At 40.2% G+C, this 27,960-nt stretch overlaps 2 protein-coding genes across 5 annotated transcripts; both read right to left on the reverse strand.

The window, feature by feature from the left end:
- Nucleotides 1-338: 338 nt before the first annotated feature.
- On the reverse strand, nt 339-13,718 carry slc25a45 (solute carrier family 25 member 45). 4 transcript variants are annotated; one of them, XM_084113500.1, is made up of 7 exons: nt 13,651-13,718; nt 13,168-13,222; nt 12,716-12,759; nt 12,524-12,595; nt 3,261-3,449; nt 2,917-3,163; nt 339-1,793 (listed from the first exon to the last, which is right to left on the reverse strand). In XM_084113500.1, exons 2-7 carry the CDS (start codon nt 13,202-13,204, stop codon nt 1,510-1,512), a joined length of 873 nt encoding a protein of 290 aa, XP_083969626.1. In that variant the 5' UTR covers nt 13,205-13,222; nt 13,651-13,718; the 3' UTR covers nt 339-1,509. The 4 variants fall into 4 exon arrangements, with proteins under 4 accessions (XP_083969626.1, XP_083969628.1, XP_083969627.1 ...); XM_084113502.1 differs by lacking the exon at nt 12,524-12,595 and having other exon boundaries at nt 13,651-13,706; XM_084113501.1 differs by lacking the exon at nt 13,651-13,718 and having other exon boundaries at nt 13,168-13,303.
- Nucleotides 13,719-14,041: 323 nt separating this feature from the next.
- On the reverse strand, nt 14,042-23,082 carry LOC311084059 (cytochrome P450 2J2-like). Its single transcript, XM_084115903.1, has 9 exons — nt 22,822-23,082; nt 21,261-21,423; nt 20,911-21,060; nt 20,003-20,160; nt 19,640-19,816; nt 16,533-16,674; nt 16,178-16,365; nt 14,669-14,810; nt 14,042-14,575 (listed from the first exon to the last, which is right to left on the reverse strand). Exons 1-9 carry the CDS (start codon nt 23,002-23,004, stop codon nt 14,400-14,402), a joined length of 1,479 nt encoding a protein of 492 aa, XP_083972029.1. The 5' UTR covers nt 23,005-23,082; the 3' UTR covers nt 14,042-14,399.
- Nucleotides 23,083-27,960: the final 4,878 nt, after the last annotated feature.

A 27,960-nucleotide genomic window follows, 5' to 3' on the forward strand; every position in this document is an offset into this window, starting at 1 on the left:
CACATCACAAACACTTTCAGTGAATTTAAGATCTGGACTCAAGAGGAGCCGATTCATGTGTGTAAATGATTCTTCATGCTCCTCACAACCATTCTTCACAATCTGAGCCTGATGAATCTTGACATTATCATCCTGAAATATGGCCATGATGTGTTTCCTACATGGTTGTTTAAGAGATGAAAAGTGATTAGAAGAACTGTTGGCAAACATGCCAGAAAGACCATAATCACAGCAATAATGATCCAGTCAGACTCTTAAGCACTTGCCTATTTTAATCCAAACGGCAACCTTTTTTTTTTTTTTTTGCCGGGCAGTGAATACACACACACACACACAAATTGAGGTACAAGACAGATTTATTTTCTGTGCTAAATAAAAGCATTTTATTCAGTGAAACAGGTCAGAGAGTCACTTTATTCTTTTGTAAATTTGAGAACATCCTCCTATCCTAACATCGTGTTATTGAGCGATCAGCTTGTTGAAATTAAAGGTACATCTTCGTGTCTGTGAACAGTGTGTACAAGCTTGATGACTGCTGAAAATAAGTTGACAAAAAGAAAAGCTGAACATTTGTTTACAAATAATATGTATAGTTTAAATTGTTATTGCCTTTATTATTTTGGAGTGTAAAATGTGTGTAAACTTGATGAAATTTATTCTTGGTTTTAACAAATAGAACATTACACTGAGTAAAAATACAAAATAGAATTGTATGGTCTCTCTTTTTATGTTGTTCATTTAACCAAGAAAATGAAATGTAACCAGGACATAAATTTACATTTGTTATATATATATATAGTACTTTGTCTCCGCATTTTAAAACACCACTGATGAACAAACACCACTGATGAACTGATGAACAAACACCACTGATGGTTTTAAAACACCACTGATGAACAGTATCAAAATATTCAAGTCACTGGGAAGAATGAAAATCAGCACCACTGTGATGTCAACAGCTTATGTAAAGGCACTAAACGAGGGCTGAAGTGATGATGTATTTTTGTATCTGGTTCCCTCGACAAAAACCCAAAGGGATTTTTCCATTGGCTTTTGGATTATTGCAGAAAATAAGCTCTGTGACCAACAAAAGTTTATGATACTTACACATTTTGTCCATTATGATAATCTTCATAAATGACCATAACCTTTATTGATTTTGAAGCTTAAAAACAATCACCAGAACTAAAAGAAAATGAACCACGGTCACATGACTTCAACCTCGTCACCATTAAGATTCAGTCAGAAAGTGACAAGTGTGTAGATGAGTTTGATGGGATGATGCCTGTCTAGTGCCATTTAGACACTTGTTAGCAACACAAATAAGGGCTTTAAAAAATCACAAGAGGGTAATACTGATGTATGTTATGTTGTAGAATAATACCCTGAGCTTATGTTCACCACAGGCATATAACCAAAAACCCACTGACTTCAGGACTTCAGGAACCAGTGCTAAAATGCAAACAGGCTTCCAGGTGTTGGCCTGTAACTCCACCATCCCTGCAGCGCTCAGTGTGAGGAGGAGTCAGTCATGGCTCTCATTAGCATCTCAAAGCTGAGGAAGGTCACAGCATTCACCGGGAACGCTCTGACGCTGTTCAGGAGAAGGCCTTTGAAGAGCACTCGCACGCCCTCTTCACACACACTCACAGTGATGCAGTGCAGAACGCCAGCGTACACTCGACCGCCACCTCCACTCATCTGCAGGCGAGCCTTCACCACGTCCATGGGTGTAGCGCAGGCCCATGTGACCACACCAGCAACTCCGCCGGCCAATAGCACTGCATCCTTACCTAAAGCACACGTGATGGTAATATTACTCAGTTTATCATGTTTGGGCTTCCTGATCTGCCTTTTGTAAGGCGTTTTAATAATTTAGCCAGGTAGTCGTATCAACCAGTCTTCACAAATCACAGAGCAGAATAAACTTACAAATATAATATACTATATGTATATTAATATTCTATAAATAGAAATGAATATCTCATAAAATGTTATTTTTTTTATATATAAAATATTTTATAGTAATAGTTATATTTCAGTTGTATCTGTTAACATTAGTTAATGAACCTAAACTAACATGAACAGTTGTATTTTTGTTAATTGATTTGAACAAATATTAATATGTACTGTAATGTTAATTTAGTTAATATTAATGCATTAACTAACCTTATTGTGAAGTGTTACCCATAAATGAATATACCATAACTTACAAATATACTAATATAAATTATATTACATACATTCTATTAATATATTACATATTATACTATTATTATATTTTATTACATTTTATTAAACTTCCCAAAAGTTTAAAAGACTAAATCATTTTATTTTAATGTATATTATCTCTCTCTCTCTCTATATATATATATATATTATAATAGACATATACCATATAATATATATATAACACACAGCCATTAATAACAAAAATATGTATATAATATACTGTATGTATAATAATATACCAAACATATAAACTTATCCTAACATAAATTATATTTCATACAAAATATATGTATATGAATATACCATAAACATAAATTAATATTTAAACTTCTAATATAACTAATATTTACACACTGTAAATAAAGCCATACATACAAACTTATGAATATACTAATATATAATATATACATTAATATATAGCACACACAACCATTAATATATAAAATATATATAATATATAATATACTGTATGCATATTAATATACTATAAATATATTAGATTTGTTTATTTTTACAATACTTCATGAATATACCATAAATGTAAATTTAGAAATATAAAATACTAATGTATATTATAATATACATACAATATAATAATATATGTAATATACAGCCATAAAAATATAAACTTGACTTATATGTATGAATATTTATTTCTTCACTAATTTCTTCATTCCCAATCACCTGGCTGCTTCCCTTCCTCAGTCATCATCCTGCAGATGAGCTCGTATGGCAGAAAGTAAAGTCCATAACAAGGCACGTCACGTAGGGCCAGAGCCCACGCTCCTCTGAAAAGCCCTCTCACCCCGTCCTCTCTTAAGATCACAGCTACACAATGCGTGGGGCCTCTGTATTTATTCCCACCTGGCCTGCCCTCCATCTGGTTCTGCACACGCACTTTGACCAGGTCTATCGGAGCTGTAACAAACAACTGTCGGAGGAGAGGATCAAAACAGCACAAATTAGTGACATGCAATGTGCTCTTTTAGATTGGTTTGGTGTTTTGCAGGCTTGATCCCCAGACATGCCTGTGCTAGACCTGAGAAGCATCCAGCAAGGAACACCGCTGTGAGCGGCGAGCGCTTGTTTTGGTCAGAGCCACTGCGGTGGGACTGGGTCAGGTAATCCAGGGCATTACAGTAGGAACCAAAGGCCACAGCATTGCTAAAGGCAACAGAGAGGACAGGAAATGACATGCCCTTAAAAAATCCATGGAACTGGAGAATAAAGCAAAAAGAAGATCTGTCATTAAAGTGATTAACTTTTTATAAACACAAAGGTAACTTATTAATTATTGCTACCATACATGAGCCTGAGAGTTTATCCATACACAACCATTACCATTTTTTTAATATCTATTCTGCTCCCCAAGGCTGCATTTATTTGATCAAAAATACAGTAAACCGTAACATTATAACTGTCAGCAAACAGAAGAATACAGCACAAAGGTAATTTTTGTTGTAGATCTCAACAATGGACCTGAAGACCTCCAAAGCGGAGCCGGAGACCACCACATCGGAACAGACGAACTTAACCCCAGGCAGATCAGATTGGCTAGATTGGCTGTATTAGCTGGCTTAATGTCTGCCTTGGGATCGTCTGGAAGGGCAGCTGGCTTGAGACTCTTGACTGAACTCTGGAGCAGACTCTTGGTCTGGGGGTAACTCTTGTATAGACTCAGGGGCTGGAGCCGACACTGGAGCGGACTCAGTGACTGAAGCAGACACTGGTGGGTCTGGAGCCGACTCTTGAGGGGACTCAGGGGCTGGAGCCGACACTGGAGCGGACTCAGGGACTGGAGCCGACACTGGAGCGGACTCAGGGGCTGGAGCCGACACTGGAGCTGACTCAGGGGCTGGAGCCGACACTGGTGCTGACTCAGGGACTGGAGCCGACACTGGAGCGGACTCAGGGGCTGAAGCCGACACTTGAGCGGACTCAGGGGCTGGAGCCGACACTGGAGCGGACTCAGGGGCTGGAGCCGACACTGGAGCGGACTCAGGGAATGGAGCCGACACTGGAGCTGACTCAGGGACTGGAGCCGACACTAGAGCGGACTCAGGGGCTGGAGCTGACACTGGAGCGGACTCAGGGGCTGGAGCCGACACTGGAGCGGACTCAGGGACTGGAGCCGACACTGGAGCTGACTCAGGGACTGGAGCCGACACTGGAGCTGACTCAGGGGCTGGAGCCGACACTGGAGCAGGCTCAGGGGCTGGAGCCGACACTGGAGCGGACTCAGGGACTGGAGCCGACACTGGAGCGGACTCAGGGGCTGGAGCCGACACTGGAGCGGACTCAGGGGCTGGAGCCGACACTGGAGCGGGCTCAGGGGCTGGAGCCGACACTGGAGCTGACTCAGGGACTGGAGCCGACACTGGAGCTGACTCAGGGGCTGGAGCCGACACTGGAGCGGACTCAGGGGCTGGAGCCGACATTGGAGCTGACTCAGGGACTGGAGCCGACACTGGAGCTGACTCAGGGGCTGGAGCCGACACTGGAGCGGACTCAGGGACTGGAGCCGACACTGGAGCGGAGCCGACACTGGAGCGGACTCAGGGGCTGGAGCCGACACTGGAGCGGGCTCAGGGACTGGAGCCGACACTGGAGCTGACTCAGGGACTGGAGCTGACTCAGGGGCTGGAGCCGACACTGGAGCGGACTCAGGGGCTGGAGCCGACACTGGAGTGGACCATCTTGTCATAGTTAACCCTATCCTCCACATTCGGTTTAATTTTCCTAGTTCATGTTAGTTAATAAATTAACTAATGTTTACAAATTAAACCTTATTGTAGTGTTACCTAGAAATCTTAATAGAAAATCGTAATAGAAATCTATTACTTACTTATTACTTGCCTTTACTGTCACTTTTGATCAATGTTATGCTTCCTTGCATAAAAGCATTACATTATTTCAACAACAACAACACAACATAATACTAACCAAACTTTTGAACAATTGTGTATGTAGCATAAAGAAGCATTAAAGTTTGTGTCAAATTTCAAACTTAATGTTCATGTACAGAATTATTATAGTGCTGAGTAATAACAATGAACATGATTTTGAGTTAATGTTGCTGTTCTTGTACTTATTTAACATAATGTGAAACATGCAAACTAATGCAATACATGTGAGAGCATAAGTTTGCACCCCCCTTGCAGAATCTGCACAATGTTTATCTTTTTTATTTTTTATTACGAGATCATAAGGATCACAAAATTGCATTTTGTGGTATTTTGTACTGCCCTGGTTTCACATAACAGATATTTACATATATGCCACAGGATAAAATAATACATGAAAGTACACAAAATATTCTGTTCACAAATTTACATTCCCTTGGTTTTTACTATGGTGCATTGCTTCCTATATTAATGTTTGCATGGTTTGTGATAGTTATTCATGAGTTCCTTGTCTGTAGTGTTCTTCAGAAAAATCCTCCAGGCCCTGTACATTATTTGGTTTTCCAGCATCTTCTGACCATTTGAGCTTTTCCCAAATGCTCTTCCCAAATGCTGTTGAAATCCATGTTTTCACAATGAAGATAACTGAGGAATTCATACACAACTAAACATTTGCTGTGTCCGAAATCGCCCCCCAAACCCTCATTCACTCTTCCTTACATCACTCTAATAATATAGTTGACTTGAAGATGTGAATGAAAATGAGTGAATTCGGACACTGAGTGCACCGGAAGAGCTGCCGCTTTTGCATTGTTTGTGCTTGCTGTTTAATAATCATTTGACTGGCAAACTGGCAGCTCCTGTAGAAAGATGAAAAGATGAATAGCTCTGTCATGGAAACTATGTATAAACCTTAATTTAATAATCAATAAAAAAGGAATTTATACTGTATGATATTACGCTGTAGCCACATTGGACCAGCAGTCTGGAAAATGGATGGATGGATGATTCAGCTGTGGCGCCATCTTCTGGTCAGAAGCAGGATTTAATTTGACAGGGCATTATGGGTATTCTCTTGCCACTGAGCATACTTCGGTTATCCACTTGATATTGTGGTGCATTATGGGATTGAATGAGTGCACTCGATTACGTCCACTATGGTTTCGGAAACAACTACAAATGACTGTTCCCTTTTAAGGATACAGGGTGCGATTTTGGACACAGCCATTTATGCTCAAGAAAGTAACACTCACCCACATTCTGATTGCACACACCTTGTCATCAATTACCTGCTCATCATGGAGAACATATACACCCTAACAGTGTGTTGCGTGTAATGGTAAATACTTAAAAGTAATGAGAAATACTTCTCCGGGGGATTGCCACCTTGTCCTGTGATCCCAAGAGCAATGCCGTCTGAAGCTATGCTCCTGGTAGGGCCACCCATGGCAGGAAGGTCAAGGGTGAGGTCCCTGACAAAGAGCAATCCAACCAACCAAGACCTCAACGGTGGAACAGGCGAAGGATGATGGCTGGCCATAGGGGAGCATCACAACGGCTAGGAAGGCGGATGAAGGCTGTCGCAGAAAAGGGCCCCCAGTCGTCTTGGACTCCATGCCACTGGATTCTGACCCAGATCTGTCAAGGACCGTGGCTGTCTGTGCACCAGTCTCCCCACAATAAACAAAATCACACACAGGCGCCCTCTTTGGGAAATCACCCAAACACCCCGGTTTAAGTCCTATGGCGACCAGAAAGTGGCGACGGGGGCAGGATTGTGAGATCTGGAAAACCCTAGTCATAAACTGGCACATTAGGCGGTGAGTGCTAGACTCAGTCGCTGGGCTCTTGGAACGAGGCAGAAGGTGCCCTTCGGCAGCTCGGACTGAGCAGCCCTCTTTAGGATCCACTCTGCTCACCCCACATGGGGAAGGGGCTAGAAAAAGTGCCCTAAAAATAGCCTGCCTCAAACCTCCAGACTGGATTACCAGAGGGATCACCATTCGCGGTCAGAAACACAAAACTATGAACTTTGGAGCCTGGAATGTGCGCACACTGATGGATAGTGCAACCAGTGATAGACCGGAGAGGAGAACTGCAATCATCGCTAGAGAACTGAACAGATACCGGATTGACCTAGCTGCCCTCTCTGAAACCCGACTAGCAGACGAAGGAAAGAGGGGAAGGGTGGCTACACTTTCTTCTGGAAAGGAAAAGCTGCTGATGTGCCCAGGATCCATGGTGTTGGAATTGCCATTAGGAACCAGCTGATCAGTCACCTCTATGAACTTCCTGTGGGGATTAGTGAGCGTCTCATGACCATCCGTCTGGTGCTTGCCAACAACCAGATAGCAACAGCTATAAGCGGCTATGCCCCTACTTTAGACTCTGAAGAGGAAGCAAAAGAGACCTTCTATGCCTGCTTAGATAAGACTTTGTTGAGAATTCCCAGGGAAGATAAGATTATTCTCCTAGTAGACTCTCCTAGTCTAGAAGGGCACTATAGGAAAGGAAGGCATCGGGAACATCAACTCTAATGGAGTTATGCTTCTCAGCAAGTGTGCTCAGTATGACCTCACCATCACTAACACTCTCAGGGGCACGGCTAGAACTGGTTATTGCATCAGTCTGCTGGAAGTAGCAACTATGATATCAGTCTGTCAGAGGCCGCTGCCTGTTTTCCGTTCCGGGACGGACTTTCTGACACTCTCTTTCGCCAGAAAAACAAAATGAAGGCATCTTGGAGACACCCCCGCTCCAAACAGTGGCATCTCATTGACTATGTCATTGTACAAACCAGAGACCGCCGTGATGTGAACATCACGATGACTGATGGACAGATCATCACCTCATGTGCTCCACAATGTCAATCAAACTCAAGAGGAAAAGGAGAGCCTGGATGAAACTGCCATCCAGCAGCGACTTCAGGCCTCTCTTGGGGAAAGCCTGCGACAAGAATACCCTGATGACATCGAAGGACATTGGAGTCTGCTAATGTCTACCATTCTTGCTACCTGCAAAACCATTCTTGGGTACAAGTCCAGAAAACACCAGGACTGGTTTGATGAAAATGACACAGAGATAGAACAACTTATCTCAAAGAAAAGGAAAGCCTTTTGTGCCTGGCAAAACGATGTAACCTGCAAGGCCAAAAGGTTGGCTCATTTCAGAGCCAAGGCAGATGTCCAGAGACGGGTGAGGGAGTTAAAGAACTCTTGATGGAGAGGGAAGGCTCTGGAAATCCAGAGACTGGCAGACTAAGGCCGTCTATGGTCCAAGTTACTGCGGCCTAAACCCCTGCGCACAAAGGATGGGCAGGAGTTGCTGAAGGACAACGAGTCCATTAATGCCCAATGGAAGGAGCACTTTCAAGAACTCCTCAACAGTGACAGCACAAATAGACATTATCAAACACATCCCCCAAAGTCCAATCAGAGAAGACATGGGGGGACCTCCAACTATAACAAAGGTGCAAGACGCCATCAGGAGCCTTAAGAACAACAAGGCCCCCGGTCCAGATGGGATCCCAGCTGAGATCTTAAAGGAAGGTGGATCAGAGCTCCTATACCACATTCATGCCCTACTCCTCAAAGTCTGGGAAAAAGAAGTACTTCCATCAGAGCTCAGGGACGCTCTAATAGTGACCATATTCAAGAAGGGGGACAAGGCTGAATGTGAAAATTACAGGGGAATATCGCTCCTGTCGACAATAGGCAAAGTCCTCGTGTCCTTGCAAACCGACTGCTACCACTGTCTGAGGGAGTACTCCCAGAATCACAGTGTGGCTTTTGCCCATCCAGAGGTACAGCAGACATCATATTCACAGCACGGCAACTACAGGAAAAGTGCAGTGAACAAAGGCAGCCTCTGTACATGGCCTTTATAGACCTGACAAAGGCTTTTGACATGGTGGACCGCCAGGCCTTGTGAAGCATACTATCAAGGTACGGCTGTCACGACAAGTATATTAGAATACTGAGGCTTCTACATGATTGCATGTAGGTCACAGTGCTCAGCAATGGTGGCACAGAGTCTGAGCCTTTCACAGTGGAAACAGGGGTCAAACAGGGATGCATCATCGCACCCACCCTGTCTACAATCTTCATTGCAGCCATACTCCATACTCATTGGTGAAGAGCTGCCACGGGGGATTCCAATCATGTATAACCGATGGCAGACTCTTCAGCCTTAACAGGTTCAAGGCCAAGAGCAAAGTCAACTACACCACCATCACAGAGCTTCAGTACGCGGATGATAACATCATCGCAGCACACTCTGAAGAAGACCTCCAGGGCATCCTGAATGCCTTTGCCAAGGCATACAGAGCCCTGGGCCTAAAATTTAACATCAAGAAGACCCAGGTCCTATATCAATTTCCACCCAACCAGCCAGCTACCCAGCCCACCATAAAACACCATAAAACACCACTCTTGAAAACATGGACCACTTCCCCTACCTTGGCAGCCTTCTTTCCTCAAAAGCTGACATAGACTCTGAAGTTAACCATCGCCTGAGTTGTGCCAGTGGAGCCTACGCCAGACTTAGGAAAAGAGTCTTTGAAGTCTGAGACCTAATAGCCCAAACCAAATTCTTGGTCTAAAGAGCCATTGTCCTCCTGGAGTCATGGACCACCTACAGCAGGCACCAGAGAGCCCTGGAACAATACCATCAAAGATCCTCAACAAAATATCCTGAGGATCAGCTGGGAGGACAGACGCACCAACATCAGCGTCTTGGAGGAAGCCAACATGACCAGCATCACCACTACAATAATGCAGTACCAACTTCAATGGACAGGACATGTCATCCGCATGCCCAATACATGTCTCCCCAAACAGATCCTGTACTCCCAGCTGAAGGAAGGTACTCGAGCAAATGGTGAGCCAAAGATACGTTACAAGGGCAATATCAAGGCCATTCTGAAGAAATTCCATATCACATCAAGCAACTGGGAACACATTGCACTGGACAGGAGCTCCTGGAAAAAATCCATGCAGGAAGATGCAGCACGCCATGAAACAGAACTCTGCCATGCCGCAGAGACAAACCGGCAGCTTCGCAAGGAGAAAGACAAAAAGGCTCAGCTACCAACAACAATCATCACTTTCTCCTGCCCAGACTGCACCAAAGTATGTGGATCACGGATTGGCCTCTACAGCCATCTGAAGACCCACAAGTAGACGACTCAACAGAGAGGACAGTTGTCACAGGTCGGGGTGGAGCGCCAGCGGGCCGCCCACCCCTCCGCTTGCGTGCCACCCCTGAGGAGCTGACCGTGGACACAAAGGAAAAGGCAGACACAGACTTCAAAATAAATATGCTTTATTAAATAAATAAAAAGTCTCTTAAAAGTCTCTTCGGCATTCTCTTCAGGGCTCAGGCAGAGAAGAGGTTACGCATCTCACCAGCGTAGCTGCACACTCACAGGGCTCAGGCAGAGAAGAGGTTACGTATCTCACCAGCATAGCTGCACATTCACAGGGCTCAGGCAGAGAAGAGGTTACGTATCTCATCAGCGTAGCTGCACACTCACAGGGCTCAGGCAGAGCAAAGGTTACGTATCTCACCAGCGTAGCTGCACACTCACAGGGCTCAGGCAGCGAAGAGGTCACGTATCTCACCAGCGTAGCTGCACACTCACAGGGCTCAGGCAGAGCAAAGGTTACGTATCTCACCAACGTAGCTGCACACTCACAGGGCTCAGGCAGAGGAGAGGTTACGTATCTCACCAACATAGCAGCGTAGCTGCACACTCACAGGGCTCGGGCAGAGAAGAGGTTAATAGTATTTCACCAGCGTAGCTGTACACTCACAGGGCTCAGGCAGAGAAGAGGTTAATAGTATTTCACCAGCGTAGCTGTACACTCACAGGGCTCAGGCAGAGAAGAGGTTAATCGTATTTCACCAGCGTAGCTGTACACTCACAGGGCTCAGGCAGAGCAAAGGTTACGTATCTCACCAGCGTAGCTGCACACTCACAGGGCTCAGGCAGCGAAGAGGTCACGTATCTCACCAGCATAGCAGCGTAGCTGCACATTCACAGGGCTCAGGCAGAGAAGAGGTTACATATCTCATCAGCGCAGCTGCACACTCACAGGGCTCAGGCAGAACAAAGGTTACGTATCTCACCAGCGTAGCTGCACACTCACAGGGCTCAGGCAGCGAAGAGGTCACGTATCTCACCAGCATAGCAGCGTAGCTGCACATTCACAGGGCTCAGGCAGAGAAGAGGTTAATAGTATTTCACCAGCGTAGCTGTACACTCACAGGGCTCAGGCAGAGTGTCCTTTTATGAGCCACCTTCCTCCTCCATGTCCCAATCACCATCCTGTATCCTCTCCTCTCACACCTGCCGCGAGTTTCCCTCATCAAGCCTCGCCTGCCGCCATGACACTCACGTGAGAACCCGGAACCGTCCTGATGTTTCCGCAGAAGCGCTCCCCGGGGGAAACACTCAAAAAAAAAGGTTCCCGCCTTCGTCACCCCCGTGACACAGTCATACTCGCTTTGAGTGACCACCGATGAATGGTAAATAGCATTTGTGGGAAGCTTTGATGCTTTTAACTTAATGAGAGTGAAATAAAACTGTCCGAATCGAAGCCGTTGCTGTGTTGTCACTCTACCTTTTTCCCACTCCACTTCGTAGCTCACCATGCTCACTTTTGTAGCATTTTTTCAAAACTGTGGTGAGAAATGACTGCTTCTAAAACAGAGGGTTTCATGATTCTTTTAAGAAAAGCAATTGTACAAGGATGTGTTCAGCCCCCAACGAGCCTCCCAATGAATCCCTCCTCACTGACAATGGGACTGTCATCAACCTTCATCGTCTGTTCTCCATAGTCTGCTCTACTGTGTTTGCGACCTCCATCTGGTTTCCTCATATACTTGTCTCACTGCCAACTAAGGACCGTCTTTATAAATGCAAGTGTTGTCAGTGTTTTATCCATCATCAATATGTTGAGTTCATCTTCTGTCTGCCTCTGAGTCCTGTGACACACAATATTTAGAACCAAAGGGATGTAAACTTTCAATGGGGTAACTTGATATTTTGTCTTGTGGTAAATATGTAAATCTATTATGATAAATTAACTGACAAGTTCTTGCTACAATATATAAGCCTGAGAGTTTATCTCTATGTAGCATAAAGAAGTATTCAAATTTGTGTACAGAATTTACATAAATGCTGAGTAATAACAATATTAACAATACTAATCCGACCTACTCCTAATCCCAATACTAATCCTAACCCTACTGTCACAGATTTCAGTGGATCACAGAACTCAGCATTACAAACAAGACTTTCACACACACACACACACACACACACACTATATACTACATATGTATATGAATGTTCCTTCTTATTGCACAATGTAGTGAAGACTTACTCCTTCATGCGTGTATGTTTTGACCACACAATCAAATATCCCTTTATACACAGACTGGGTCTGCAAGCGCACCTATGACCAAAACAAAGGTATAAACTACTAATCAGTAATGTCAGTGATTGAAAATCACCAAATCATCTTTTTTTTTTTTTTTTTTTTTTTCTTTTTTTTTTTACTGTCAAAGAAACTCACCTTTACTGTGTCCAAAGGGTGTCCAACAACTAAACCAACAGCACCTAACACCACATATGATTAACCCTTTGTGAATCATTTACAAGTTTGCAATCTGGAACTGTGAATCATTTAAAATAGTGTATGGGGCATTTCATATATTTCTTTTTACCATGCAAAAAAGTATTGTGGCAGTATAACAATTAAGAGATAGTATTAGATATTAACACTATGGTATTCTTTCCGATACAGTAGGCTACTTGATAACATGGTATACATGTTACTTAAAGGTATGGAGTAAGAAACGATGTTAAGAATATGATAGGCTACTAACAGTTTTTTTTTTTTTTTTTTTTGCTTATAAATCGAGCAGATTCAAAGTTAAAGCAATTAATAAATATATATTTTTCACGTTAATGTAACCAGACAGTTGGTAAGTTTTGTTCTAAAGCTAAAGTTAAGAATTGGCATACCTGAAACCCATCCCGCGATGAACTCCTCAAACGGCATGGCACATTTACCTGTAGCCTACAATATATCAATTTGAATAAAATATTTAAAAAAATAACACTTTCACCATGTATATTAATTCCAGATGAAATATGTGTTCTATATGCGCGTGAAAAGCGTAAGGGAAACTAATGAAGGTCCTGCCAAAGTTCAGCCAGCGAGATGATATATGAACTTATATGATATATGATATATGAACAGCACAATACATTAAGAAATATCACTTCTATAGAATAATTCTCCAGCACAAACGCGTATATCTTCAAGCTTCTGCCTCCTTCACGACATAACATTGTGTCCATTTTATCCCACAGAGCCAAGCATTTTGTGCAGAACTCGTCTTGCTTCAGTAAACTAGCTACTGTAAACTGTATTTTAACGAGCGACTGTCTGCAAAGACACTGACTTTTCCTGAACTCAACGAGTCCACATTTGAAGAAACTTACCTTATTGATGTTGCTAAACCGAAACAGATATGAGTGTTTGTGTTTTTAAGAGTTTCTCTACTGCCGTCTGGTGGTGATAATGTACCTTAACTGTTAACATGTGTATATTGCTCAACTCGACTGTTAATCTATAAACACACACACACACACACACACACATATATATGTGTGTAATATCTTTATTTATATGTATCTATCTATATACTGTATGTATATATATATATATATGTGTGTGTGTGTGTGTGTGTGTGTGTGTGTCTAAAGGAAATTGTAATAAAGCCAAAACAACATAACTGAAAAACTGGAGTCAAAATAAGTCGATAGGGTTTTTTTCTTCCACCAATATTAATGTAAGAAGATGAAATGCTTGATCACAAACGCTTTTTTTGTTGACTTCACATTTTAATTTCCGGGGAATAAACTGGATCTTACATCAATTGGAACAACCTCATATTCACATTTGCACTGTAATTAGCATTTTGCATTCTAAATAAAATAAAAAATGATCACAACATTGACATGAATAAGTCATTATACATAGATGTTTAATACAGAAATGTACAAGCCTTGACTATTTCCATCAAAAAAATCTATGAACAGAATCAAATTCATTCTAATGCATAGATATATTACCCGATATAAACACTGTGGCTACTGCATGTTAACTGCATTTTACTGCATGAATCAGCATAAAATCTATTAATAGAACTCAGTTAGTATAGGTCCAGTTGTAATTCCTATTGTTCCTATCAACGTAATGACACACAGATCTGGAAGGGTTCAGGGGGCGTCTTGACCTTTTCCTGGGATTCGAGGCACGGTTCTGGTCCTTCAGGAGGTGAGAATGAGAACCTCTGGAGGAGTGAAGTGAAGAACAGGAACAGTGTATTCCGTGCCAGCTGCTCACCAAGACATGACCTTTTCCCTGGAGAAGTTTAAAGGCAGGATACACGTATGCACACGTCGTCTTACATTAAACATCATCTGTAAGTGTGAGCGAAATACAATAAAAGACTACCTGCAGAAAATGGATAAAATGCTTCCCGTTTCCTGAAATTCCTTTGGTCATCTAGGAAGTGCTCAGGGTAAAACTGATCTGGTTTTTCCCATTGTGATGAATCCTTCAGCACAGAGCCGAGATTACAAATCACCATTGTGCCCTTGTGTGAAAGGAAACAGAGAAGCATACTCATATAATTACAATTAATAACAGCAAAACTTTCATATCTGTAAATACAGTCCATTGTGAAAAAAAGTCAACTTTAGCGTACATTTAAAAAGTATTTATTACGGAAATAATATGCTTTAAAAGAATATACTTCTTATATTCATGTTATTTGCAATTAAAAAAAATATATATTATAATTTAAATTCATAATAAATAGTAACTGAACTTTAGAGTGTTTTTTTTTGGCTTACTTAAGTACATTTTTACATGTAATTTCATAATTATTTCTATTGTCTTTGAAATGGTTAAAGTCAATGTTCTGCCAAATGTACTGACCAGAAATTATGGTAAACTAAAACATACTTTAATGTAATTTCTATTGAAAATTGTGTGTATTTAAATAATTTGCACTTTACATTTAGCCTACTTTAGTATTTTAGTCACACAAGTGTACTTCTTTAAAACATGACAAAATATTACTAAAACATGATTTAAAACGTAAAACATGATTTAAAAAGTGTAAAATGTAAACGTAGACTTTTTAAAAGTGTACTTAAGTGTTTTAAGGAACAGTCATGATAAGTGTACTATCTTTACGTATCATATTATCTGCAAGTACAGTTATTTAAAATGTACTTTTAAGATTTGTAAAACACTACGAACATTCAATACAATTAAGCAAACTTCTTTTGGTTACACTTTATTTTAAGGTGAAGTAGTTACATTGTACTTACTCAAATAAGTGAGTAATTAACTACATGTACTTACTAGAGTTACAGTTAGGGTTTTGGGTTACACTTTATTTTAAGGTGTCATTGTTACAGTGTAATTATATATTTAAGTACTGAGTAATATTAATTAACTACATGTACTTACTATAGGGTTAGGGTAGGATTAGGATTTGGTTTGAAGGTTAGTTACATGTAATTATGCATAATTAACTGTTATTACTATGGTAAGTACATGTAACATATGAAACAAGTGTTACCGGGTTTTGTTTAGGGTTAGTTACTTGTAATTATGCATAATTTACTATTATTACTATAGTAAGTACATGTAGTAATGTGCAACTACGTCACCTTAAAATAAAGTGTTACCCTCCTTTTTTACAAAGAGCATTAACCTATATCAGGGGTTTTCAAACTACAGATTTTATTTTATTTAGGCTCTTTAAGAACATTTGAACACTTTTCCTTACAAACCGTGTTCAAATATGCAGTATGTTCCCAATGCAATTTACAGATTACCCAAAGCAAAAAATATAAGCAAAAGCAATTAATCCAAAGGACAAAACAATCCGAGAAGTGCAACCATACCAAATTTCATTACAGCAATAGTACAAAACTAGAGAAGAAGTACTTTAGGAATGAAGTATCCAGCCAGCACAGAGTCTCGACTTGTCAGACGGGGAGCAATCAGAGGTAAGATGTTGCTCACTCTCTGAGTTTCATGAATAACTGCGTTTGTGTAAGGCATACTGGCTCGGTCTATCAAACATGGCTGCCGAGACTTCCCAATTATGCAGTCGATCTCATCTTGAACTTTCTCTATGAAGAATTACAACAATCATACAGCTGCATACAGTGGCTATGTTAACAACCACAGACCTTATATTGTGATTACTTGAATTCACATCATGAAATATATTAAGTAAGTCTATTAATATAAATTTCAATAGCGACATCACAAAATAGATGTTTTCAAGTTCACTTACTTTGGACTTTGGGGTACTTGATCATTAGAAGTAAAGCCTGTCGTAGGGTGTCACTCATGGTCTGTGTCCCAGCCTTCAACAGGTCCACAGTGATACAGGAAAGATTTTCCACAGTGAAAGCAGCCTCTGTATCCTTCCTTCTCTAAAACAAAGCCATGATTTAGACAACACTGGACCAGATTTAATATTCAGTTCCAAGAATTCTATCAAAGCATAAAACAGTAGTAGTAGTCCTAAAAAAAAACTTTTTATGACCCTACAAGTTTGATTAAACCATCAAAATATGAGGAAAGTAATATAGATTTTTTAAACTGAACTTGGTTAAAGGAGAAGTTCACTTTCAAAAAAACTTTTGCTGATAATTTACTCACCCCCATGTCATCCAAGATGTCCATGTCTTTCTTTCTTCAGTCGCAAAGAAATTAAGGTTTTTGATGAAAACATTCCAGGATTTCCCCCCATGTAATGGATTCTATTGGGACCCAAACGGTAGAAGGTCCAAATGACAGTTTAAGTGCAGCTTCAAAGGGCTTTAAACGATACCAGACGATGAATAAGGGTCTTATCTAGCGAAACGATCGGTCATTTCCAAAATAAATAAAAAAGTTTAAGTTTTATAAGCACAAATGTTCGCCTTGCTCTGTTCTGTGATGCGCGTTCGTGACGTCACGTAATACGCAATTACGTTGAAAAGGTCACGCTTGAAAAATTTCTGTCCTGAAGAAAATGTTCTTTTTGGCTTTTTAATATTAAAACACCCAGGATACGCACACGAAATGGGCATTTTAAACGATAAACTGACACAAATACATTTGAAAATGTGTATATGGTCCTCCTTCCGCACATTTGTAAACACGTCAAGTGTGACCTTTTCAACGTAATTGCGTATTACGTGACGTCTTCAACGCGCATCACAGAACAGAACAAGGCGAGCGTTTGTGCTTATAAAACTTAAACTTTTTTATTTATTTTGGAAATGACCGATCGTTTCGCTAGATAAGACCCTTATTCATCGTCTGGTATCGTTTAAAGCCCTTTGAAGCTGCACTTAAACTGTCATTTGGACCTTCTACCGTTTGGGTCCCAATAGAATCCATTACATGGGGGGAAATCCTGGAATGTTTTCATCAAAAACCTTAATTTCTTTGCGACTGAAGAAAGAAAGACATGGACATCTTGGATGACATGGGGGTGAGTAAATTATCAGCAAAAGTTTTTTTGAAAGTGAACTTCTCCTTTAAGGTATTTCTCTGACAAAAGGGTTGGCAAAAAGAAAACCCTGGCAAAAAAACAGGCAAACTTGTCAGGTTTGGGTGAAGGGAAGAGGCGAGGACTCGGCCGCAGAGTAAATGATAATGGGCTTTATTTAGGTGCCAAAAACAAACAAAAAGAAGAACCAAAACTACCACGTGGGAACATCCACAATGGGAAACAACCATAATGAACTGGCACAGGACAGAGAACACAGAAAGATTAAATAGGGAAGGAAATGAGGAAGGTAACGAACGAGAGCAGGTGAGGCAAATTAACTAATAATAAGGTAACAAGGGGGCAGAGCCAAGATGAGAGACATGTGAAGGACACATGGCACAGAAACAAACAAAAATCCATGTATAAAAGGCACATAGCAAAGAAACATGACAGAAGCCATGTGCTCACACAAATACACAAGACAAGACAGAAGAGCACATGGCAAATAAACTTTCATTCGCCATGTGCTCAAACAGAAAACAAGACACAAGACAGACAAAAGTGCAGAGGAGAGACAGTTATCCCAGGGCAGACAACCTCACCAGGCTGTTCAGGCTCTGGCAGGTTGGGACAGAGGGTGAGGAAGTGTAATCCCATAAAGATGACTGCCCCAAGGGTGGCAGGGCCGATGTAGTAGGTATAGGGCAGGATGGTAAGGATGGACCCCTTGGCCGTGACTGGGAGAGCAGGCGGCTCTGGTACGGCTGGATGAGCAGGGACCACTGGACTTAAGACCACTGAAGACAGGTCCTCCAGATCCACTAGATTTCAGACCACCAGACTCAAGTCCTCTAGGATCACCGGGCTTGGGACCACCGGACTTAGGAGCTCTGGGACCACCAGAGTTGGCTCCTCCAGGACCATGGGACTTAGGAGCTCTGGGACCACTGGAGTTGGGAGTCCCAGGATTTGGGAAGCGAGAGAAACCCTCCTTCTCCTCCGCTTGCTGGGTTGAGGCAGATTCTGGCAGCTCAGGGGCTGGAGTGGACGGAGCAAGGAGGGAAGTGTGTGTGGCCTAAACACACAGGAGGGCAGTGGTATAGAGGGAAAGGATGGCCTCCTTGGCCGTGACTGGGAAAGCGGGCGGCTCTGGTATGGCTGGATGAGCAGGGACCACTGGACTTGGGACCACAGGAGACGGGTCCTCCGAGACTGCCGGACTTAGGATCTCTAGGACCACCGGAGTTGAGACCACCAGAGTCGGGTCCTCCAGGACCACAAGCTCTGGGACCACCGGACTTGGTTGGGAGCACCAGGATTTGGGAAGCGAGAGGAACCCTCCTTTTCCTCCGGTTGCTTAGTTGAGGCAGTTCAGGCAGTGTAAGGTTTTATTTTATTATACAAATAAAAAAATGAATAGAACTCACAGGAAAAAGCATACATTTACTTTAGTGTTATTAATATTTAGCTGGTTCTCTCTTGTTTTTTGATAATTTTTTAGCAAATTGTTAATAATATTTGAATAAAGGGTGAAGATGTCAATTTTCCTAGGCCGGACATCACCTTTTTAGCCACTACTGTAGTTGAGCTCATGATTGATATTCAAACTAATGAATATCAATCATGAAATCAATATTATTTTCTTAATGCATGTTCCTGTTTTTAGTGGACACAATTCATGCATGTCCATAACAAAAGAAAATGTTTGTCTGACTGTAATCTTTGATAAAAAATATAACCTTTTTGATATAACAACATATAACTTTGTTTTACATTTACAGTGACTTTCCTTTCCTTTCTCTATATTTTCAGCTCCTAACATGGGTTGTGAACGCCATTTCATGTTGACTTTGAATGAAAAAATATGAAGTTATGATGCTTGCTAGTGAAAGAGTGAAAAGTCTTCATTATCTTACCTTATCGATCTCTCCAATGTAGGAATCTATGAAATCACGATGATCAAAAGGATCCCAATCCTTCTTTTGTTTCTCAATTTGTTTCTTAATGAAGGCTGTTAGCTTTGTGTAGTTTGATTGAATAGTTTTATGTGATCCATAGAAACGTTCGGCAAGCCCAGGAAATGCATTATAAAACTAAAAATACATTAAAACAGAAAATTTGCATTAACATCAACTTATTTCACATAATCTGATTCAAACTAAAAGCTAGTAAGCACTGGTAAACAAAATACCGTCTAATAATTTATGAATAGCTCAAATAAGTGTATTTGGGGAAAAATTAAACCTCCATATTTCAGAGAAGGAACAGTGAAAATGTACCTGAATTTGTGGAATATTTTCTATGAACATGGAGTCTGAATTTTGAAGTAGGTTCTGGAAGTCAGTGAAGTTGTGGTCAAAACGCTTCCCAAACACAAAACATCCAATTACATTAGCAGCGGCATTGTTTAGAGTGTCATGAGGATTGAAAGGGCATCCTGTCAAGGATAATATTGTTATAAGCAAAGAATGGGTCATGTCTCAAATCTCTCAAAACTTAATTGCATTAATCATTGACACAAAAATGCCATTGGTTGTAGTTTGTGTCATAACCAACATAACATGCCTGTTCGAAAACAAAGCGGAGAATATGTATCATATACTAGTTCTTTTTGTAGCTTGAGAAACACTATGAATCACTATGCATGGAAAAGAACTGCATGAAAATGCTAAAAAAAATTAAAAAAAACCCTTTTGTGTTCGACAGAAAAAAGAGCAGCATACTGATGATTGGAACAATATAAGAGTGAGTAAAAAAGTAGCAAAAGTCAAGGCGCGAAATTTGAAATTGCAGTGACAGATTTGAGAAGTTGCAAGTGCATAATTGAGGTTGTACTGCGAATGTGAATGTAAGATTAAATGCAAATATATATTACAAGTTTGTGTCTGTCATTGTATTTTTGTGAATGGCATTTTACACATTTGTGACTACTTGTCTGCAGCTCCAAATTCAGAATACAGGTTTGTGACTATTGTCTGCATGTGCAAATTTCAACATTCAACTTCAGATTTCTATTTTACAGATTTTCACATTGGAGCTGTGAGTGTAAATGTTCGCGTACAAGTACGAATATTTATTGTACAAGTGCTCTCGAGTTTTGCTACTCTTTTACCTTTATTACCAGCAACTAACTAAGCAGTGGATTTGGCAAACAGTCCCAGAAACAGGGGCAAATATAGCATCACACCTTGTTCTTCCTCAAAGGTCTGACACAGAAAGATGCATTCTTGTTGAATGTGAAGCTCCAAAGCATTTTTGTCTTCAGCAAAGGCCTTCAGGTGAGAGGCGGTAAAATGCCGCTGCTTCCTCCAATTGTATCCACTGCTCATAGAAATACCTGGAAAGTTCATAAAAATCAATGTTATTTTAAACAATTTGCCAGCTTGATGGCTTGCAGCCTCATAATTCACTGGATTTGAAAAACCAAAACTTTTACAAGAGTATTTATCGTTGAGTGACTGGGTTTCGGTGTTTAGATTCAGGTAAATTGGTTGTGGCTCTAATCTATAATTCTGACACAAGAAACACTAGACTCACCATTTCCTTGAAATACTTCTTGAAGAAGAGGAGATATGGCCCGGTCCAGAAAGTAGTCTCCTTGTGTCACCAAAACCTCCTTTACCCATTCATACCCGGATACCAGCACAATCTTGTCATAACCCATTCTGAGGCTGAAAATGTTGCCAAATTTGGCAGCCACCTGCATGATAAACAAATTAAATTAAAATGTATATAGTTGGAATTTATTTAAATGCAATTAGCTGAACTTTAGAGTGCTTTTTTTGGTAGGATCTTATTTTGGACTCTTATTTTGACGTTATTTTGTCCCATACTGTCTCAATTCATTTCCTGTTTTTCCATGGTTTTGATTATCTTCAGTGCCTATCTAGTTTAGTTATTATTATCACTTTACATATATAGCCCTATGCTTCATATGTTTAGCATCTGGTTTTAAAGTTAACTTTTAAGACTGCTCTGTAGTTTTTCTCATGTTTTGATTTTGCGTATTTCTTCTAGTTTCAGTAAACTGCATGCAATGAGATCCACGATCCAATAATTGATTCCAACAAAACATTACACATTTCAAATTAAACTTGAATGTCATGTTTTTAAATATATTTGTAATTACACATTTGCAATGATAACATTGCAATTTAGCACTGTACATATAAAATAAGATTAAGACAATGATTTTACATGTACTCAAAGTAAAACTTGATAACACTATTTTACAGTGTCATTGTTACACGTTACATGTCGTTACTATAGTAATTACTATAAAATATGTATAATTACATGCAACTAATATTAACCATACCCTAACTCTATAAGTGCATGTTGTTAATTAGTATTACTCAGTACTTAAATGTATAATTACACTGTAACATAGACACCTTAAAATAAAATTTAACCTAAATCTTTTAATTGAAATAATTACAAAGTGCACTTAAGAAGTATTAAGCAATCATGAAACTGTAATCGTTTTAAGTGGCCTTTTATTTAATTCATGTATTTATGTAGATATTATGTTATCTGCAAGTACAGTTTTTACAGTACAAGTACAGTACTTCATGATTTGATGTGAACACAATTAAGGGTGCTTGTTTTTCACAAGGGTCACTTACCACAATGACACAATGCAAATTAATTTCAATAGCGTCCAGTTGCAAAGAGTTACATTAGGTTCAATTTGCGGTTCCTCTGTTATATGACAATTCGCTCTTTGTATGAGTTTTCAGATCGTGAAATTGTTTAGGCCTATACTGTCAGTGTCAAGGGAATCGTTTCGCTAATACTGCACAAAACAACGTGTGTAAACAAACAAGGGCGTGTGTGATGACTTTAGAAACACTTCAACCCCAACAAACTAATTCAAAGTTAAAACTTTAACGTTTTCATGGTTGTTTTCAGCGCAACTGCTCTGAAGTCTATCGTGTAACTGTCTGGCAAAAAGCGTTATTATTGTCTCTGTCAGATTGAGCCAGTCCGTGGCTGATATATTGACATTACGAGTATAACATCAGCACGGTTTCAGAAAACGTATTTATCAGCTATTATTTAACGTGTGTGAAAGAAATAAGATTGAAACTTAGCCCACCTCATCCATCGCACGATAGTTGAAATCGATTAAAACGTTGCCAAGAAACGGAAAAGCCCATGGTCCTGGTGGAAAGTTCGGCGCATTCTTACTCTTCCAAAAATCAAAAATGAGTAACGATACGAGAAGAAGAACCAAAAAACTCTTGACATCCAAAACATCCAGTAATGACATCAAAAGCATGGTGGTGCTTTTGGCCAGAGTTTGCTTCCAAAGTCCATTCAAGTTCACGCGTCAATCTTACCAGACTGCATCACTGCGAGACCAATGGAGACCACTGAAGCCCGTGAAGACAAACAACACGAATGAAGGAATGAATGAATGAAATGAAACAACACGACCATTAGATGAAAACTGTTGACTCACAGCAAAGCCAGTGACAATGGTAAAAAAAAATTAAGCTTACCAAGTTACCAAAACAGTAATATTAATATTTTTTGTATAGTATAATTATGATAGGCTATAATATATACTGTAAGGAGTTTTACAAATATATATTGATATGTATATTTGAAATTGTTAGATATAGGCCTATTGATATTCTGGTCTCCTTGAGGTCGATTGTTTGTTTTTAACCTGTTTTATCTGCCAGGGGTATTTAGTGTTTAGGCTTGTTGTAAATCTTGCTTGCCATGACATTTCAGTGGTCACTATCCAGTGTTGGGTAAGTTACTCTAAAAAAGTAATTAATTACTAGCTACTAATGACATCTTCAACTGTGTAATGACTGTACTCTCTCTAAAAGTATTGCATTTATTAATAATTAATTTCTAAACCCCATATCAATCTCAACCAGTTGAACAAAACAAGGATAGACACAAAACTGCACTTTTCATTCTTTCAAACAAACAATTGCATAAATTATTCTTGAACTGACCAAAGTGTGTAAAGGGAGAAGGTTATATTAAAAACATAAATTTTAACATAAATTGTGATGTTAAATCCACTATTGTTTTATAATTGTTGTCTATACAGCAAGCCTATTTAATGCAATTTCATCAGAAGTAGCCTAACTGTACAGAACATTTTAAAGTAATCCCTTACTTAACTTTTTCAAGGGGAAAGTAATTCAATTACAGTAATTAAATTACTTAGTAATTACACCCAACACTGTTTACAATTTAGATATCAATATATTTACAATGGTTAGATATATTGATATTCTGGTCTTCTTGGGGTCTATTGTTTTGTGTGTGTGTGTGTGTGTGTGTGTGTGTGTGTGTGTGTTTTGTTTTGCTTTTTTACCCGTTTTATCACAGGTGAATTTAATGTTTAGGTTTAGTTTCGTTTGGAGTCAGTAAGATTTTACAGAACTATAAAACAGACTAACAAAAAACAAACAAAAATAACGACTTTATTCCACTATTCATTTCCTTCTCTCTGGGCCTCTAGTTGGTTCACGTAGTGTTTTTGCGCTGCGCGTCTGTGTTACACGTCACCACGCAGGCTCACAATTGGCCGACGCTGGTCATGTGTGTGATGCGTGTTGACGTGCAACACAGACGCGCAGCGCAAAAACACTACGAGGCCCAGAGAGAAGGAATGAATAGTGGAATAAAGTCGTTATTTTTGTTTGTTTTTGCGCACAAAAAGTATTTTCGTCGCTTGATATACTTAAGATTAAGCCACTGTAGTCACTTGGACTATATTAACGATCTCTTTAATAACTTTTCTGGGCCAGCAAGTTTCGGTCACCTAGCAGCCTATGGAGGAGTGAGACAGCTCTCAGATTTCATCAAAAATATCTTTAATTTATGTTCCGAAGATGAACGAAGGTCTTACGCGGTTGGAACAACATGAGGGTGAGTAATTACTGACAGAATTTTCATTTTTGGGTGAACTAACCCTTTAATATAAGGTCATAAGAGTTTTGTGCATAATAATTATAAAAGAATGAGCAAACTGTTGTTTTTAAAATGTTTTAGAAGTTCAGCATGTCACATTATAGTGCATGCAAATGTATTTCATGTCAATTACCCATATTTATGTTCAATACTGTGCACGAGGAAAACAATCGAGGTGTAGATATGTAATGTACCTGATTTTGCCAAGACATGTTCCTGGATCAACAAACTTTGTTTCAAAAAAACATTCTGGACCGAAAATGTAGTCCTAACTCCTAAACCTAACCCTACCCATAAGTTATCCCTAAAATCAGAGGGAAATGATAGGTGAATAACACTGATGTAGAAGCACATAACCCTAAAATGGACAGAAACTGTGAACTTATCCCTCAAATCTGATTGGTTGATTGGAATGTTGTTTCAGAATCAACAAAGATGTCGATCCAGGAACACGTTGTATACTCGGTGAAATCACGGTCACCTCCTCTGGTGTGTCTAAATGAAATTTGATTTCGCATTTTCAAATTCCTTTATTTATGAGCTTTGAACATTTGGAAGGGGGTGTGTGTGTCATTAAAGCCTGTTTTTGCTTGCGTCCGCAAGATTGCAGTAGGATTGGAGAGAGATGTAGAGCTATTTTATGGGAGAGAGAGAGAGAGAGAAAAGAAAGAACAGGTGCACGCTTTCCAGGATACACACTGCAGATGCTGTCTGAAATCGAAAAACAAAAGAAGCTCCCTCCCCCCGCTCGACTATCCCAAAGGAAACCTTTCCACTAACAGCTCTGTGTCCCGGTCCTGCACGGTTTTGTTCCATTTCTGTACAAAATGTCCCTGTTTGCACACACATACACAAATCCTGTATCCATGTCCATGTCTCCACATGGTTCCTTCTCGCTGCATTATTGGATAAAGGGAGGGGGCTGAGGAATGAGGGAGCGTTCTTTTAAACGAGCGTTTTAAACATGCTTTATTTTAAGAGACTGTGGAGTGAAGAGCAGGACGGCTTCAATGCCTACAGTATTACTCATGTCAGGACCGTTTTACTATTCACATGCAATACTTATTGTTTCAGAACAACTTTACAGAAAATAGTGACACTAAAGAAACCGAAACCGTGGAGATTGACAAGAAAAGATATATAAGTAGATGAAGAAGAAACCTTGGAAGGAACCAGAATCAGCCGGAGAAGCCTATCCTCTGACCAGGCACATATTAAAATAAATCTCCATGTGTCACAATTTTATTTAATTACGTAATATGCACCAAACTGGTTCACTCTTAAAAACAAAGGTCCTTCATGAAGCATCCATGGAAACTTTCCCTTGCACAAAAGGTTCTTTATAGTGGAAAAGCTCCTTTAGATTAATAAATGTTCTTCACGTGTGTCTTTAAAGAACTGTTCACTGAAAGGTTCTTTGGGGAACCAAAAATGGTTCTTCTATCTTACTGCAAACCCCCCTTCAAACCTTAACTTGTGTATGAAACAAATTCTCAAATGATGTTAGACTGAAGTATTCAGTTCAATTGTAAAAGTCCATACCAAACCCACGGTGTCCCGTGTCGCTGGTAATGCCATATGGGTTTTCTGCTGTCAGAATTGATTTATAAAGGTCCCAAAAATGGATGCAGCCCAAAGCCCACCAAAATACTTCCATAACATGTTTGTCATAATATTTTTTTTGTTAATTGCTTCAGATAGGACACCAAGCAGAGAGAAGGTGCATGTATGAGGAGTGCAGGTTGTATCCACAAGAGGAGTGGCGAGAGAGTGAGAGATCGACATAGAAAAGACTCAAGAGAATACTGGCGATAGAGAGAGAGAGAGAGAGAGAGAAAGAGGGAGAGAGAGAGAGAGAGAGAGAGAGAGAGAGGTGCGCAGTGCTGCAGCAGTTTCCCTCTCAATGAAGCCTTCTCAGGTCTGTCTGCCTGACTAACTAGTGCTGCAGCGGAGGAGAGAGGGAGACGGGACACACACTCTCACACACACTCAGTCCAGTGCTGCAGGACTGCATGAGAGGAACACAGACCACATCCACACCAGCATCAGCATCAGCTTCATCCATCAGCGGAGCTACAGAGACATCCAGAGCCTGTCAACGCCACTATGGCACAAGCCGCCAAACATCTGCGCAAGAACAAGGATTTAGAGGCTCTCGCCGAACAAGAGAGGAAGGAGAAAGAGGAGGAGAAGGCGAAGAAAAGGAGCCGCTCGCGGGATAAAAAGCGCAAGGTAGGGAAGAGAGATAAGTTGACAGCAGAAGGAAGGGAGGGGGACAGCAGAACGGGTTTAATGCTGGGATAGAAGCATAACACACACGTCCACTGCTGTTAACACGTGCATGCACAGGTGAGGAGAAGCACGCCGAGATCGACTGACTAAGAGTCTGTCATGATGATAATCACATGGGAGAATGGTTGTTATTTTTTGTGTATTGTCACAGAAAAAAATATTGCAATGAATTTAAAATACATTTAGGCTATATTAAATAATTGACACTGTATTTATTCTATACACACTGTTGGAAGGTGCAGATATGTCATTTATCTCTACAACAACAGAACCTCACCGCTGAGTAAAGCATCACTTCAGTCTTGCAAGAGTTTGAATATAGCCTATATTACTGTAACACTGTTTCACTCAAACAAGAGAGAGAAATAACTCTAAAAGTCAGCTGTTATAATTGCATATAGGCTATAATATATTGTGCATGTAGTATGAACACAAACATTTTATTGAAATTAATATAATTATTTTAACTGCATTTAATTTGCATCGTTCAAATCTGTAATGGGCTGAAAAAAGCAAAAAAGGTGCAATAATGTGTCAGTTGTGTGCCATACCTACAAATTACTAAAATGATATCCACTGTAAGTATAACAGAAAAAGCAGAAAGGTGTTGATAAGTAAGTTTTAAGCTTTAGTACATACACATACAGTCTCGTTCACTTAAAGAAGAGCAAAACCAGTCTATTTTATCAGTCACATGCGTATCGAAACAAAGGATTGCAAGTTTTCTCTCCTAAAATTAAACAGAGATGCATTTTAGACTGGTGTGCTTGCTAAAGACGTTTATGTCAGAAGGGTTTGTTGCACTTTCTTTCTGCTGGTGTGCATGGAGCTCTAACACTTATAGACCATTTTCACTGCAGAGTTTCATATTACAGCACCTTGCTGAGAAGTGCAGTGGGTATCAGTGATCTCTCTTTCTCCTGTTTGTTTTCTCCATGCGTTCAATGTAGAAAGCACTTCTTTGGCTGTCGGCTTGATTGCCAGTTTCAAAATGAGCTGTTCT

Source organism: Abramis brama (genome assembly GCF_963993115.1).
Source record: "Abramis brama genome assembly, chromosome: 5".
NCBI lineage: Eukaryota > Metazoa > Chordata > Actinopteri > Cypriniformes > Leuciscidae > Abramis > Abramis brama.